This window comes from Mesoplodon bidens (genome assembly GCF_964165515.1).
Source record: "Mesoplodon bidens genome assembly, chromosome: 2".
Lineage (NCBI taxonomy): Eukaryota > Metazoa > Chordata > Mammalia > Artiodactyla > Ziphiidae > Mesoplodon > Mesoplodon bidens.
In genome coordinates this window covers 161,868,453-161,884,988 of record NC_138177.1, presented here as the reverse complement: position 1 = coordinate 161,884,988, position 16,536 = coordinate 161,868,453, and the positions used below count along the sequence as shown (strand labels likewise).

General features: G+C 58.7%; 1 protein-coding gene and 1 pseudogene across 4 annotated transcripts in view; both read right to left on the bottom strand.

The window, feature by feature from the left end:
* The window catches only part of LOC308605436 (methylosome protein WDR77-like), a 524,245-nt pseudogene that overhangs the window by 210,157 nt on the left and 297,552 nt on the right, over nucleotides 1-16,536 (bottom strand). The gene's annotated exons all lie outside the window — the stretch shown is intronic.
* Nucleotides 1-16,536, bottom strand: part of COL16A1 (collagen type XVI alpha 1 chain) — a 50,661-nt gene that overhangs the window by 9,347 nt on the left and 24,778 nt on the right. Inside the window, exons 44-60 of one of the 3 annotated variants that reach the window (XM_081225277.1) lie at nucleotides 13,760-13,813; nucleotides 13,504-13,536; nucleotides 11,282-11,398; nucleotides 11,155-11,196; nucleotides 10,987-11,073; nucleotides 10,213-10,257; nucleotides 9,292-9,336; nucleotides 7,503-7,556; nucleotides 6,875-6,928; nucleotides 6,257-6,310; nucleotides 4,691-4,735; nucleotides 4,527-4,580; nucleotides 4,206-4,241; nucleotides 3,789-3,851; nucleotides 1,059-1,130; nucleotides 786-839; nucleotides 82-126 (exon numbers count right to left, since the gene is read on the bottom strand). In XM_081225277.1, coding sequence (XP_081081403.1) covers nucleotides 82-126; nucleotides 786-839; nucleotides 1,059-1,130; nucleotides 3,789-3,851; nucleotides 4,206-4,241; nucleotides 4,527-4,580; nucleotides 4,691-4,735; nucleotides 6,257-6,310; nucleotides 6,875-6,928; nucleotides 7,503-7,556; nucleotides 9,292-9,336; nucleotides 10,213-10,257; nucleotides 10,987-11,073; nucleotides 11,155-11,196; nucleotides 11,282-11,398; nucleotides 13,504-13,536; nucleotides 13,760-13,813 — 954 coding nt within the window. The remainder of the gene's footprint in view (nucleotides 1-81; nucleotides 127-785; nucleotides 840-1,058; nucleotides 1,131-3,788; nucleotides 3,852-4,205; nucleotides 4,242-4,526; nucleotides 4,581-4,690; nucleotides 4,736-6,256; nucleotides 6,311-6,874; nucleotides 6,929-7,502; nucleotides 7,557-9,291; nucleotides 9,337-10,212; nucleotides 10,258-10,986; nucleotides 11,074-11,154; nucleotides 11,197-11,281; nucleotides 11,399-13,503; nucleotides 13,537-13,759; nucleotides 13,814-16,536) is intronic. The other 2 variants (XM_081225279.1, XM_081225278.1) reach the window with 2 other exon arrangements.

Sequence of the window (16,536 nt, the reverse complement as noted above, 5' to 3'; positions counted from 1 at the left end):
TTTGAGCTGCCCCACCCATCAGGGCACCCGCCCAGCTTAGGAACCTCCCAGCTCCCAGCTCCTTCCTGAAGCTCAACTTACCGGGGGTCCCATGAGTCCAGGGGGGCCAGCAGGACCAGGTTCCCCCTAGGGAAAGAGACCAGGGGCACTGAGACAAGAGCTTTGTCCAGCTTGTACCCACTCATTCGCCAGTCTCCCCCTTTCTCCAGCCCCTCCCCCAGCTCTCCCAGGATGGAGGGATTGTCACGTGGGGCACAGGGAAGATTCCAAGCCAGGCTCAGCCTCTGACTGGCTGTGCAATCTGAGTGAATCCTGGTCCCTTTCTGAACCTCAGTTTTCCTTCTTTTGGGTCAGAAGGGGGTTGACCTTGATGCTCTGCCCTTTGCCACCGCCCCATCCTTTTCAGATGCCCCAGCAAAATCAGATCCAAGGAGCCAGGGCCACTCAAGTCCTTCCCTGTCTGCAGCCTATTCTTTCTGACACTCAGCCTAGTTTCTGCAGCTGATTGAGTTTCTGGGTATAACTTTACTCCCTTCACTGCCTGCCTTTGGTGAGACGCAGCTCATCCAACCTGGTTAAGGCAACTGGGAGAACAGAGAAGCCAGGGGGCTCTGGTGCCATCAGAGAAGTGGGGTGTGGTGAGAGGCAGACCGAGGAAAGGTGGGGCACCTCCTGAAAGGTGTGGGGTAGTGGAATTCAACTCCCTTCATCAGGGTTCCCTTGACTTTGGCTCTTGGAGAAGGAAGGAGAAGGAAGGGGGTGCCCTCCTGGGCCCACCATCTCACCCTCACGCCAGGCTTGCCGTCCTTGCCATCCAGACCATCCAGACCGGCAGGGCCCTGGAAATGGGAAAAAGGCATTCCTGCACGCCTGTGCTGGAGCCCTAGGAGGTGGGAGGCCTAACCCAGCCCCTCCACCCTCTTTACCCCCTCCACTCCCTTCACCCCCTCCACTCCTCAGCCAACTCCTACCCCTAAAACACAGACACACACACATGCGTGCATGAGCACACACACATACACACACACACCTGTCAGGCTAAGTGGGCACATGCTCACCTGAATCCCGGGAGATCCTGGTGGTCCAGGGGGACCAGGCAGACCTGATGGACCTCGAATCCCTTCACTGCCCTGGAAATGAGCCCCCCAGCAAAGTCAGCGGGGCCTTGCCCCCCTCCCTCCCCCTGACACACACCAGCAGGACAAGAGACCCCGGCCACAGGGGCTGGCGACTACTGGAAGTCAGGACAGCTGGCTTCGAACCCCAGCTCGGTTCTGGCCTAACTGTATCCCACACACCACTCCCCCATGAAAATCTGTCTTCACCTGCCAAGCATCCCCCTTTCTGCACTGCTCCACGAGGAAGAAACGGAGCCTATTGGGTCCAGCGCCTTCCTCAGGGTTGACCAAGGACTGGCCTGGTGGGTGCTCAGTAATGTGGGCTGAAGTGAGGGCACACATTCAATTCACATTGATCCGAGCAAGGTGCCAAGCACTATGTGGCCTCTGATTCCCCCAGATGGAAAAAGGGTGGGCCCTGCCCTCGAGGAGCTCACAGTCCAGCCAGAGTCACAGGCCCAGGACCATCAAGGGCATTGCAACAGTCTATTTGCCTTGTGTGAGTAAGGGGCCCTGGGAGCTGGGGACAGAGAGCAGCTCACTCTGGTCGGGGGCAGGGAAAGTGTCACAGAAGAGTTAGCAGGTGCTGGGCTCTGAAGGATGGCTGGGATTTGGGTAGGTTTAGGAGAAAAGGGCATGCCACAGAGGACTTCAGAGAAGGATAAAGATTTGGAGGTGGGCTTCCCTGGTGGCACAGTGGTTGAGAGTCTGCCTGCCGATGCAGGGGACACGGGTTCGTGCCCCGGTCTGGGAAGATCCCACATGCCGCAGAGCGGCTGGGCCCGTGAGCCATGGCCGCTGAGCCTGCGTGTCCAGAGCCTGTGCTCCGCAACGGGAGAGGCCACAACAGTGAGAGGCCCGCATACCACAAAAAAAAAAAAAAAAGATTTGGAGGTGTTCACATGGAGGTCTAGCTGGGGTGTCTGGGGAGCCCGTGTGATGGGAGGGGGTGTGCGGAGAGGAGACTGGAGGAGGGCCCTGAAACCCTGTACTAGATTTTATCAAACAGACTGTTAGTTTTCAAACTGTACTTCTCGGGGCCTGGGGGTTCCTAGAGGAGCCTGGAGAGGCTGGGGGCACAAAGCAGAGGCCAAGGGGGTGGGACTCCAGGACCCCTACCCTTGCCTTAGCCAGAGCAGCTCCACTTGCGTCTGTTTTATAGATTGAGCGTTCATATGAGGTTTTGTGTGACAAAAAGCCTTGGGGACTACAAAATAAAGTCTGAAAACACCACTATGGGCACTGGGGAGCCACTGATGGTTCAAAGCAGGGGAATGACGAGAGCGAACGTGTGAATTCGAATGTTTATCGGAGAAGAGAGGGGGAGGCAGGTAGCTAAGTGGGGAGGCGGCAGCATTTCCCCAGTGGGGAGAGGGTGGCTGCCCTGGAGCAGTGGCTGTGGGGGGTCACCAAGGGGAAGGGATCCAGCTAGAGACCCCACAGAGTGGGGGGCGGGAAAGGGCTCTGGGTGGCATTGCCATGCCACCAGCTACCAGGAGGGGTCAGCACAGCCCCAGGAAATGGCAGCCCCACAGGGAGTCAGGATGGAGAACCGCTGGCCAGAGGTTTGGGAGTCTCTGCAATGACCGGCCTAAGGAGAGCAAGCAGCACCCGGGCACAGAGGCAGCACGGAAGACTCTGGAAGGGGCCACCACTCAGGTGCCCCACAGAGAAGAGAAGGGAGGTGGCACCCACCACTGCTTCAACCATAGCTGATAGGTGCTGGCTCTGGGGTGGGGGGACACAGCCAGGGGCTTGAGGGTTCTCCTGAGCTGGGAGGGAAGTCTCAGCTCCGTCACTGTCTGGCTGTGCGTCCCTGGGATGCCCCCAGCCTCTCTGGGCTTCATTTCCTCACCCGAACAGTGAGAACCTAGACCAAGGTGGCCCTTCTAGAAGTCCTTTCCAGCTTTCAGAGGAAAGGGGCTCCCCAAGAAGCTGCCGATCTCCTGCCCCTCCCTGTGGGCTATGATCCCCCTACCCCAAGCTTAGAAGTCAATTTGGGGCCTCATTACACTGCCCACCTGTCACATCTAGAGAGCCCAGAGGATGGGCTGAGACAAGGATGTCAGCCTCCAGAGCAAGGCGGAGCTAGTCCCAAAGTTTATCTAGCCAAACCCAGGGGCGGCCAGTGTGGGGGCTCCCCAGCTGCTGCTCCTTCCTACCCTGTCACCAGGTCACAGGCCACGCCTGCCCTCTCTGGCCCTTGGGGACACCCTGAGCATGGCTTCCCAGGAGGCCCACTCTTCTTTCCTGCTGTTGTCAGACCCAGAAGGCAAGTGCCCAGACCTCCTCCTGCTGAAGGGCCCAGGGAGCCCAGTCTTGGATGTGCTTCCCTCCTTCCCTCAACTCCTCGCCCTCCCCTGGAGGAGCTGCATCTGGCCGGGGCTGGCCTGTCGCATCTAGTGGCCCACCTCTCACTACACCCCTCTGCCTCCTCCCCACCCACACTCTCCCACTGGGTGGGAACCTTGGCGGCACAGAGGCCGGTGGGCATCCTGGGCCCAGCTGTCAGCCCTAGGGGCCCACTGGTCTGCCTCGGCCCTGTTGCCCTACAGCAGTTGCTGGGCTCATCCTGGAGGTCTCTTTGCCCACCCTTGATGTAACTGAATTAGTCCTTGAATTTCTGACGGCTCAGAGCTGTGACTGTGGCCAACTTGGGGTCCTGCTCACCTTCTCCGCCTGGGGGCCAGGTGGGCCAGGTGCTCCAGCTTTGCCTGGGAATCCAGGGGGGCCCTAAATCAACAAAGAAGCAGGCAGGAATGCAAGCGGGGCTGGAAAGCAGCTCCCCTCCCTTCTTCCTCCTGGGTGTGCTTCACCACTGTTAATGTGATGCGTTTTGACTTCCCAGAAACACCACCCAGGAGCATTACATCTGGCTGGGCGGCTGGGCTGGGGCCCACCCAGGAGGCCCTGCTCCCCAGGTCCTGGTTCCTGGAATCAGGCCTGGCCCCCCAGGCCATGCCTCCGTTCTTCCCGTGCCTCTTCCCTCCCCTCCCTAGGCCCACCCTCACCCAGCCTGGCCTGGCCAGGCCTGCCCCTCGCAGATGGGATCACATCGGACAGAGCTGGCTTTGTGTGTGCACTCACCGGTGGGCCTGGAAAGCCTGGCTGGCCTTGAAATCCCTAGGGGAAGAAAGAAAAGGACAGTTGGCTGTGCCACCTCTCTCTCCTGCCTGGCTACCCAGGTGGGAAGAATGACAGCGTGAGGCTGCCTCAGGTCATAGGCCTTGTCCTCCACTCTGCCCCGAATGGCCAGCAGGTGAGGCTCTGGGCACGAGGTGAGAGGTTACAACTCAAGGATGGTGGGGGATGGGAGGCTAGGCTGGTCACTGTGCCCCCTCCCCCACCCCGTACATGAGGGTGACCATCAGGGGGAGGACAGCTAGATAGGGCCCTGCCACCACTCACCTGGTCACCTTTCTCACCCAAGTTCCCTTGGGGTCCTCGCTCTCCTCGGGGACCCTGTCACCACAGAGAACAATGCATCTAGAACCCAACCTTCCGGTCCCCAGACCCCAGGGCAGGATCAGGGAGCCCCATGTCCACATCTCCCTGTCCCCTTCCCCACTCACTGCTGGGCCTGGGGGACCTGGGAGGCCTTCAGATCCTGGTGGGCCCTGGTGACACAAAGGAGCAGAATCAGTCACTCTGACTGGGGGAGGTGGGAGATCAGAGGATGGGGCAGGGGACGGGGCACAGAGCAGAGGCAGGGATGTGGTGGGACGCCCCTCTAAGCTGCAGGATTCCTCCCCCTGCTCTGTTCAGGCTTCCCTTCCCTTGCCTGAGCTACTGAACCAGCCTCTTAACCAGTTCTGCCATCTCTTGGTTTGCTCTAATCCAGCCAGCAAGAGGCTGCCATCTCCTCTGCTTCAACACAGCTCTGATTATAATACTCTCTTGCTCCAACACCCTCCATGGCTCCCCTCTGCCAACTGAATGCTGGGTTTTGAGGCATCCTGTGATCTGATACCAACCACCCTTCCCTGCTTCACTTCCCTCCCCTTTCCTTATCTTCTGCCTGGCTTGGTCAGACTGCCGTTCCCTGAACACTACACAATCATACCACTGGGCATTTGCACAACTGTCCCCTCTACCTAGAATGCCCACCATCCCCCACAATTTCTAGGTCTCTTGAAACCTTACCAAATCATTCGATGGCTCGAATCTGTCCCTGAGGTACCCTCACCCGTGGCTTCTCCCTCTGGGATTCCCCAGCACAGACAACCATGTGCTGGTCGTCTGTGCTCCCACACACCCCCGCAGCTCCATTCAGGGCTCAGCTCAAATGCCACCCCCTCAGAGAGGCCTCCCTGACCCTCTGTCTACTGCTTCCCGTTCATGGCTCCAGCTCCTTACCCGGCTTGATTTTCCCCACCGGTCCTATCTCTCATAATTTATATGTAGCTGTTCACTCATCTGTTCTCTACCTGGCCCACTGGAACGTGAGCTCCCTGAGGACCAGGGGCTCAACTGCCTGTTTTATCCACCAAGGCATCCTCAGAACAGAGCCTGGCACCCAGAAGGCCCACGAGAAAGATTCGTTATTGAATAAATGCACAGTGGGGTTTGCTGCATCCCACCGGGGCCTCACCAGCATGTGTGAGGGGGAAGGTAAGACAAAGCCTTGAGAGGTTTGTCACAGACTTGGGTTCAAGTCCAGGCTCGGCCCTAGTTCACTAACTAGCTGCAGGACCCTGGGTGAGCCACGTCACTTCGTGAGCCTCCGTGTCCCCATCTGATGACCGCCCCTGCTCCGGTGCTCAGTGTGGGGCTGGGGACAGGTCGGGCGGCAGAGTGGGGTCCAGAGTCTGGGGCCTGGCTCTCCAGCCTGTGGGCGTTGGGGGGGTGGGAGGAGGTCCCCTGCCCGCTGACTGTGGCCCCCTCCCCCCAGGCAGCCCCTCGGCCAGTCTCCACGAAACGTGCCGGGATTCTCCTCCTCGCAGCTTCCGCCCCTGCAGCAACCAGCGAGCAGCGCTGACTGCTTGAGACGCAGCTGGAGCGACTCACGGGGCAGGGGGGCCGGGGTCACGTCTCCCGTTCAGGGGCGGCTGGGAAAGCTCTCCAGGCGGCAGACAGGGACCGGCCACTTGAAGCCCTTCCTCCCGCCCCCGCGGAGGGAGCTGCCCTCCCGCACTCACCGATTCTCCCTTCTCTCCCGGGGAGCCCCCGTAGCCGCGCTCCCCCTTGATGCCCTGACAGGCAGCAAAGAGAGAGGGAATTAGCTCCGTGGTCCGCCCGCGACGGGCGCCGATGCGAGGGGTGGAGACTGCAGCTGGCACACAGACTGGCACTTAGACGCAGAAGGCGCCCCGGGCGAGGCTGGGGGGCCAGAGGGGTGGGCTGCTCCCGGAGCGGAGCGGAGCGGGGGCGCCTCTGCAGCCTCCCACCGCCACTCAGTGGAACGGGGGGGGGGGCACGTCCACCTAACAGGCGCCTCCGCTGGATCTCCCCAACTCTCCCCCGCCCCCGGGGAGGCAGACCTCTGTCCTCTCCTAGTCTGGGAGGCTCCGGGTGCTCTGAGAGTCTGGCCCTTGATGTGCAGCGACTGCGGTGGGCGCCCCAAAGCGGAGAGGGAGGCCAAGCTCCACCACCAAGGGGGCTTATGGGGTGGGGGCTGCTCTGGACGGACAGCCTGGCAGAGACACCAGCTGAAATGCTCGGAAAGGAGGAAGCCCGCTGAGGATGCCCAAGCCTGGGCCGGTCCTGATCACCACCCCACGGCTCGGGGACCCCCAGACCCGGCTCCCCTTACTCACAGGCAGTCCCGGGGGGCCCATGGCACCTGGGTAGCCAGGTTGCCCTGGAGGACCCTGCAAAGAAAGGGAGACATGATGGACCAGCCCCCCAACATTTCTGTCCCCATCCCTGGCTATGAGGGCGGCCAAGGCCCGACAGTCTGGAGCTGCCCCTCAGCAGGTGCCCCGGTTACAGCCACCACCTTGGGCCGTTTCCCCCAGACCCAGCTCCCCTCGGCTGTGATCGCCACCACAGTCCTGGATGCTGACTGCTTGAGACTGCTCCCTCCAGAGCAGTCCCTGTCACTTTCTAGCGGAGCTGAGCCAGAGGAGAAGGCCCAGGACAGGGAATGATGAGGACCCGGGTGGGGGCAGTGGAAGGGACATGCTGAACGCTGCAGGAAGAGGGAGGGAGAAAGCCCCCAGGGATGGAGGTGTTTGCCCCTTACAGGGAGTCAGGGCACATGGAGATCAACTTCCTTTGATCCTGAGGGATCCCCCAATACTGAGGGAATCAGGGCTGAGGGGCAAAGAGTTTCAGAAGAAGGAGTCCACCTCCCATCTTCCACCCAGCAGCCATCCCAGGGGGCCCAACCTCCGTCTCCCCAGGGCTCTTCATCTACCTCCACCCCCTGCTGCCTCCGCTTACCGGTTCCCCCTTCTCTCCTGTCGGGCCCCTGAGGCCTCGCTCTCCTTGAAGACCCTTGGAGAGAAAAATCATGAGAAACTGCAGGGGAGGGCAGCCTCCACCCAGCCCCCGACTCCTCCCTGCAGCCCCCCAGCCCTCTGTCCCCATTCTAGGCAAAGGTGGGGCTGCTGGTGGGCCCCGTAGTGTCCCCAGCAAAGTGACCATAGGGCGCGTGCCCAGAAGGGTAACTATCAGAGGCTGTAAATCCCCACGTAAGGGTGCCTCTCAGAAGCATGCCCCCCAAGACAGGTCACCACAGAGATATGCCCGCCCAGCCGGGTGACTCTCAGGTGGTACTTCTCAGGTGGCTGTCACTGGTGTGCCCTACTGTGACCACTGTCTGGGGTGCACCTTTAGGAGGGTGACACATGTGCTCCCCCTGAGGGGCAACTGTCCAGAGAGGTGTCCCTAGAGAGATGCTCCCCACCAAAATGTATCACCAGACTCCCAACACTTACCTCTCCAAGCCCCCCGCCCCAGCCAAAAATCACATGCTTTTAGGGATGCTGGGGAGGGACATGGGAAGGCTCCCTCCAGAGCAGTCCCTGTCACTTTCTAGGTGGAAAGGGATATCCATTTCAATCAAAGCCAGAGCCCCCATCCCTCCTCACTCCTCGCCCTGGCCTTCGTGGGTGCACCGCACCACTGAGGGGCCGTGTCTGCCCCTTCTCCCTCGTGCCCTCAAGAAACGGCACCCAAACCTTTCCACAACACAAGACAGATGGCTAGACGGACAGATGGCCCCTTCACCCAAGCAAGCAGAAACAGACAAGGTCCGGCCAGGATGAGGACGTGGGGACAGATGGAACTGTGACAAGGAGAGGCCTTGCTCCCTAAGCCTCCATCGCCAGGCCTGGGAGGAGAGGAGCTAGGCCCCCAGAAACACGAAATCTGACAAACAGGAGGTTAGTTTCCATGACCCGGGAGGGAGCAACAGTGAGGATGAGGATGACTCAAACATACTTGTGACGATGACGAAGGCAGAGCAATTAACGACACCTGGCAGAAGGAGGTGGCCAAGACACTGGGCACAGAGGGGCAGGGCCCCACGACACCCAGAAGCCCTACTGCTGGCATCACGTGCCCAGCCTCAGAGCAGACTGGGACCAGAGCCAAAGAAGAGGGAAGGAAGAGGAGGAAGTTTCCTCTAGGATGATGGGAAAAGTTGCAAGCATGGCCGCCTTGAAATCCCTGGGGTTCCTCTGGACAGCCCTGCCAAGCAGCAGGGCAGCAAACCTGTGCCAGCCTGCAGTGTGAAGCCCTAAAGCTTTGGCATCTCTGCCGGGCTCTGGGCCAGGTGCCTGGCAGGGCCCCAAGAACTACTTTCAGCAAATCTTCAGTCAACACCAAAGGTGGGAGAAGCAGGAGGCAGAGTGAGAAGGCAGGGATAAAGAGGCCCCTAGAGGCACCAGCTTAAAATAAGAAGGTAAAATAGCTCTGGAGGATTTAGGGGGAGTGATGTGTGATTGTGGGAGAGAAAAAGGGAAACGGAAGGGGGGAGAAGAGAGAAGATGAGAGAGAGAAAGCAGGAGAAGAGGGAGAAGGGAGAAACGAAAAGAAGTCAGAGACTGGGAGGCCGTCCAAGCTGCTGGGACCTCAGGGAACCTGTGTCGTTAGCTACCGAGCCTGAAGGGGGACAACGACAAACATGGAGGGGGGAGGCCAGGGCACGACAGGAAGGGAGACAAGCAAAAGCCACAGAGACCTGGCTGGCAGGGGAAGGGGAGGTCGAGCAGCGCTAGGTTCTTACAGGCAATCCGGGGGAGCCAACAGCACCAGGAAAACCTGGGGGGCCCTGGTGGGAGAAACAGGCAGGTCACAACTCACAAGCACAGTAACCCTGGGTCACAGTCTGGGGCTGAGAGGTCACGGGGAGAGGAAGTCACGGGAATATTTTCAAGGCAGCTGGAAAAGAGACTCATCCCCAGTCTTGGCCCAGAAGATATCTGCTCCTCGCCTCGGCTCCAGGAAGAATGGCTCTGCCATCAGCAGAGATGCGCAACAGCCCCCAGAGTCAAACCACCTGCCCAAGTCTTCCCGCGTCCGAGTGAATCCTGGTGCCAGAGTGGAAGCCCGTCATGCCTGTTACCTGACTTCCCTGAGCCCCCAGGTGGGGGTTCCCTGGTTCTAAGAGGCTCCCACCAGCTATTTTTTTTTTCCTCCAAAGAAAGCATTTTCAGTTCTTCCAGGCTTTCCTAGTCACTTCTATGTTCCTGCCATATCAACACCACAGAGGACTCCAGGGTAGATGCTCCTAGTCTAGCCTTTGTAGGCTTGTCTTAGATATATGGCCCTACAGAATGATAGAGGGCCGCTCCATCTTAGCCCCTGGCCCCTGTCTGAAGGTTGCCACACGCTTTCCTGGCTGCCCAGACCATGAGCCATGGGTGCAAAACACAGCAGGGACGGGGCTGCAGAAACAAGGATGCGCCCTGAGGGCCTCCTCTAAGCAGGACCACAGGCAGAGCAGGGTGGAGCAGGTCAGTTCTGGGGATTCGGTGGTGGGAGGCCACCGTCCCCGCAGATGCTCTGACGAGGGAAAGGAGAGGGAAAGGAAGTTCCCTCTTTCTGTCCTGCCCAGCTTCCCGGAGACAAGGCAGCAGAACGGTGTCTGGCTTTACAACCCCTCTGAGAGCCTCTCAAGCAGGCCAGGAAACCCACACATACTTACAATAGGGCCTGGAGGACCTGGGGAGCCCCTCATGCCGGGCGGACCCTGCAAAGGAAGCCAGGGAATATGGATGAAGAGGCTCAGGCTCACAGTGCCCTGAGGTCTCTGCAGCCCTCCTCCTAGCCGGCCACAGACCGAGTCAACAGGCAGCGCTGTCAAAGCAGGGTGTTAAAGCTGACGTTAAACCTTTCATTCGGCTCATTCAATCATCCAACAAACATTTACTGAGCAGCTATTATGTACTGGGCACTGGTCCAGGGGCTGAGGACACAATGACAAATGGAACATTAAAATCCCCACCTTGTGGCGCTTACAATCTAGGGAGAGGTGGACAGTAATGCATAGAACAGAGGCTGGCACACAGGCGGTGCTCAGAACACACAGGTGTGTTCCCAAATGAAGGGAATACACAAGATGCCAGACAGTGAGGAGTGTGGGGCAGAGAGAGGGACTGGGCTTCGAGCACAGGTGTGGGAGTTCTATTTTAGAGAGGGTGGTCACGGAGGGTCTCACTGAGAAGGTGGTATGTGAGCAAAGGGCTGAAGGGGTGAAGGAGCGGGCCTTGGAGGAGAGCTGCAGGCTAAGGAAGCAGCAAGGCCAGGGGAGAAGGAGTGGCCCAGGGCCCAGAGCAGCGAGGGGCGCCGGTGACCTAAGGCCTCGGAGGGCCCGAGAAGGCTTTTGGCAGGAAGGAAACTGCCCTTGGGAACTGAGAGCCATTTAAGTGGAGACTGCATCTGCCTCGGGGTCCAGCCCAGGCAAGGGCCCTGCTCTTACCTCTTCTCCTCTCTGGCCGGGCAGTCCTGGAGCACCGGGCAGGCCGGGGCTCCCTGCACAGCCCGGATCTCCCTCGCTGTTGTCTCCCTGGAGCGGGATGGACGGTGAGTGTGAGCAGCCCCATGGGGCTCGGGGCTGGGAGTGAAGAGAAGACGGAGGCCCACTCACCTGGGCCTCCTCAGCCCTCGGCCGCTCCCGCTCTGTGAAGCACTGCGGACGACAGTCAGAGGCCCGGTCAGCGGGGGCAGCCGGGAGCTCGCCCTGCACCAAGGCCACCCCGAGCCCAGCCTCCTACCCGGGCGCAGCTGTCGAGGCCTGGCACGCCGGGGATGCCCTGGTCTCCCTTTTCTCCACTTTCCAGGAGGGCCACCGGGTGGGCTGTCTGCCTCTGGACACAGTCCCCGCAGATGCTCTGATGAGAAAAAGCGGGGGTGGCATGGGGCCCGGGTCGGAGAAGGCCAGGGTGGGCCGCATGGGGGAAACCCACTCCGAACTCAGCCAGTGGCATCCTGCTGGCCGGCACCCACCCACTCTCTTCCTCCCCAGCCACATGTCTGCGGCAGCTTTGCTGTATCCTCAAGGGACCCGATCCCAACACTGGCTTTGAGTTTCCTCCAGGAAGAAGCTCTGGTAGGGCCAAGCCAACGCCACTTTCCAGACAGGCGTGTGGGAGGAGGCGCAGGGGCCTGCGGAGGGACCATCTGTCCCGGCTGTTCCTGCAACCTGCACCCAGTGTGAGGACACGCCACCAGGATTTAGACTGAAAAGGGCAGCTCCAAACACCAGCTTCTCTGCCCAAGGGAGCAAAGGAAACAGCTGCAGGAGGAGTCAGGCCCTTCGCAGACAGCCTCTGGGATGCGGCCTGCCCTGCACTTCCCAGTGGATCCCGGCTGTTACAGGCTCCCCAGTGGGCCAGGCGTGAAGTCTTCCTGACAAGAAAGTCCTCCTCCTACCTGGAGGCTTTAACCTCTTTGGGTCACAGACCTCTCTGAGAGTTTGATGGAAGCTGTGAGTCCGCTTCCCCTCAAAACGAAACCTACTAGGGAAAGCTAGACTACAATTTCAGAGGACTCGGGAGCCTGGCATCTATCCACGGCCTGGCGGGATGTCCACGGGCCCCTAGAGGAGACGCTGCTCCACCTCCACTGTTTGCTGCAAAGCTCCATGATAATGGTTGTCATTTACTCAGCACCCATGATGCCAGCAATGGTGGCAGGCCTTGCCCATTATCACATTCAACCCTGACAGTGCAATGAGGCCGGTCACCTTATAAGCACGCTGGAGACGAGAAAGCCGAGGCTCAAAGAGACAGCATGACTTGTCTAAGGGAAGTGGGACCCTGGATTGGACCTTGGCCTGTCTGAGGGCCAAGGAAGCGCTCTGTCCACAGGCCCAGGCTTCCTCTGGGCTGTCGGTGCCCATCTGACCCCTTCTCCAGACCACACTCAGTTCCTGTTGGGGGCCCTCTGTGGAGCACTTGATCAAGAAGCCATCAGATGACATGTTACACAGAGAACTGTCGAATCCTGCATTTGGAGTCACATAATCACTTGCCCAGGGGCAGGACTTGGGGAACCCTGGCTTGCCAGAGGCCTAGGGCAGAAGAGCGGGGGTTCACTGCCACAACCCTGCCGTGATCCAACCTGTAACTGCTGCCAGAAGGATAACCCGACCACAGGCTGCTTCTGGAGATGACTGCTGTCCAGAGCAGGGGCAGGGCAGGCAGTCCCCGTGCTCTGTCCTGACCAGGACCACTGGGGTCGTGGGAACTCCAGGGCACTGACCAGCCAGTGCTAGAGGGGGGTGACCAGGACAGGGGCTCTGGAGGCCAAGGTGTGGGAGGGACCCCAAAGGATGCTGAGCTGGAGGAGGGAAGAGTCCTGATCTGGTCTCTAGAGGTAACTGAGCAAGCAAGGGCTGTGTCACCCGTGGTGCCCAGTGTGGGAGATCAGACCAGGCCACAGCCCTCGAGCATGGTCTTAATGCTACTGACAGACCCTGGCACAGGCCGACTCTCCCTGCAGGCCCCAAGTCCCCTTTCTTGCCCCACTAGAATCACCTCTCAAATCCCTTCTCCTCCCTGGATTCTTTCTGGATTGAGCAGAGGATAGCCAGAGCCTTCTTCCAGGCCCCTAACCAGTCCTATCATAGACTTCGCAAATCCCTGCCTGACTGCCCTCCAAGTGCACTTTCACCTTCCCTGCCCTGCCCCCGTGTGACCTCACTGGCAACTGCTGAGGGCAGGCCTCTGAGTTACCACTGCCCAGAGCACCCATGGCCACCTGGGTGCCTTCACAGAATTCCTTCAAACACTCGCTCAGCAAACACTGAGTGGGGGTCTGCTCCAAGCCGGCCCCTGACTAGGCCCCCTCAGCCAGATGCCTGGCATGCACGGTCCCCACAAACAGCTCCATCTGCAGCTCTCTGTGTGTGGGGCCACGCAGCTGAGCGCTTACTACAACGATCCCCTTAGGGGAACCCCTGCCAGTTCCTACGCCCTCCCTCTGACTCCCTTACCTTAAGGACGTGCTGCTCAATGGGCAAGGATCCCTGCAAGAGACAGACACGAGGGCTCAGAGGGCGAGCGGAAGGGGGACGGAGATTTATGGCACCAGGTGGAGCCTTGGGGAGCCACGTGGCATCCAGGTTTCTCCCAGCCTCAGAAGACGGAGGGAAGAGGGACCCCCACAGCAGCTAAGGGCGCTAGCATGGCAAGCTCAGCCCTGGGAAGAGCAGGGGAGGGGCTGGACAGTGAGTCCAGGCCGGTACCTACCAGCTCTGCAGTCAGCCCAGGCTGTCCTGGCAAACCGTTGTTCCCAGGCACTCCCTGCAGCCAAGAAGAGACACGGGTGAGTGGACACCTCTCTCTAGCCCGCAGGTCACCCAGATTCTTTCTCACCATCGCCACTGCCCCTCCCCCTCATCCTGAAGAGCTGAGAGCCCTGGCTGACATCTATTCTCAGCTCAAAAGTCCCCAGGGGCTTCCCTGGTGGCGCAGTGGTTGAGAGTCTGCCTGCCGATGCAGGGGACACGGGTTCGTGCCCCAGTCCGGGAAGATCCCACATGCCGCGGAGCTGCTAGGCCCGTGAGCCATGGCCACTGAGCCTGCACGCCCGGAGCCTGTGCTCCGCAACGGGAGAGGCCACAACAGCGAGAGGCCCGCGTACCGCAAAAAAAAAAAAGAAAAAAAAAAGTCTCCAGACTGTTTGTAGGGGGAGCTGAGGAGGCCCAGAGGGGTGACCAGTCCAAATGATTTCTTCCCCTACATGTTAGGGCAGTGGGACTTCTATATAGTAAATAACTATTATTTCTTTCTGCGCTAAGTACTTTTCCTATATTTTCTCATTTAATCACCACAGTTGTTTTGGTGAGGTAAGTGTTATCTCCATCTTAAAAACAAGACGAAGAACTCAGAGAGGCAAGCAACTTGCTAAAGGTCACAGGACGAGCAAGGCACAGAGGTGAGATTCAGATTGAGGACCACTGGCTTCAGCCTCTCTCTTAACCACCATTTCTGCATCATTCCTCAAAAGACATTCCCCAGAACACTCATGCACACACAGGGTAGAGGCCTGGGAGTCATACCCACCTAGGTGCAAATTCTAACTAACTACCTGTACAACTTTTGCCAGGTTACTTGTGGGGAGGTGGGGGGGAATCTCTGTGCCTCAGCTTCCTTTTCTGTAGAACAGTGGTAGTTTGTGGTGAGGCTTAAAGGAGATCATGGCTATAAGCTTAGTACAGAGCATGGCACAAGGGATGCTCACGTTTACCACCCAGACTCTGCTCCCCTTACAGACTCACAGTGCACATCTGCATATTAAATACTCCATGGAGGCAGGGAGCACGTTCGCTTTTAAATGCCCAGCGCCCGACCTGGAGGAGGCACGCATCACATACATGCTGAGTGAACGCACTGCTGCTCGCTCTGCTTCCCCGACACGGGATTTCCTTGGCCTGCTCTGAGAGCCGGCCTCCCTTCAAGTCCCAGCTCCCAGCAACAAAACATGTCAACCTCCCTGGCAGCCCACCTGATTTCAGGCCAGGCTCCACCAGGCCTGAGCCAGACCTGGAGTCCGTCCCCCCCGGCCCCTCCTGCACCTCCACGTGCCGTCCCCCAGCCCTGCTCATTCCGAGTCCTCAATGAGTTAAGAAGGCCAAGTGCTTGGAATAGCCCCTGGCACAGGGGAAACACCGTGACCGGGTTAATTCTAATTATGCCCCTAAATTATCATTCACCCCCTGCCCCACTCTCGGTTGTCTGTGTTAGTTCAAGCCTGATACTTTGTGATTTTCTTTTCCTGCGCGCCCAGAACTATACCTCCCACTTGTTCTACTGTAGGAGTGAAGAGCTACCTATGCACTGTCTACTAGCTATAGAGCCGCACACTTCTTAACGTCTGTAGGAATGGATGGGGATTACTGGAGCTCTGGATGCTGTCTATCTCTGAGCCTGTTCCTGCACCTGAAGAGAGGAGCTGCTGGGCCCTCCCTTCCTTGAAAGGGCTGCAGGAGATGACCAGGGAAGGGGACCTGCACCCTGCCTGGCACAGGGCAGGTGCCTGCAAGCAGCAGCCTCGGCTTGGTCTCCAGCACTGGTGCCAGAAGAGGACTCTGGTGCCTGGGACCAAACTCGGTGGCAGTCACTCTTTTCTGCCTCGTTCCCCCAACATGTCTTGGCAGGGTTCACATGACATCTGCGTGCGCTTGTTAATGGGTCACTTTGAAATGACTCTCACGCTTCTCCAGGCAAACTGCAAGCCCCCTGCAGCCTGATTCCTGTTTCCTGGCAGTGCAGCAGGAAGCCCGGACACTTATTAAAGGTGTGGCTGGCCTGTGGGGGACACAGAGATGGCTCTAATTCTGAGCTCTCAATGAGACAGAGAATTGGAATACTGACAGAGGCTCCCATCAGCAAAGGGGGCCCACCAGAGCAGATTCTCAGCCCAGGGTGAAGGGGGCTATATATAAAATCATCAGGGCAGGGGGGAGTAGTTTGTAAAAAGCTTCCATGCAGTTCTGCTCTGCCTTTTCAGGTGAGACTCACTCTTCCAGGAGCTGGGAGCCAGACACACAGAAGCTACTGTCTATGCCTCCTATAGGGCCTCTGGGAAGTGTGGCCTGGCATGCAAACCTTGGGGAGCCACCCTGCAGGGCAGTGGAGGGCAGAAGAAAGTGCCCTGCACGGGAAAGCCCCAGCCCAGCACTGCCAATTTGTAGCTGATGACTTCAGACAAGATATTTCACCTCCCAGAACCTCAGTGTGCCCAGCTGTGACTTAGGGATCCACCGCCTTCCTATTGGAGTTGATGTAAGGCTCAAACAAATGCGAGAGAATGGATGTAAAATCATAACAGTGGTTGTTGTCATAATGAGGGCTAATGCCTTCTGAGCATTCACTATATGCCAGGCAAGGTTCTACACATTTAGCATGCATTAACTTGTTGAACACTCACAAAAGCCCCATGAGGTAGGTTCTGTAATTACAATATCTCCACTTAACAGATGAAGGAACTGAGACACAGAGAGGGTAAGTAACTTACCCAGCAT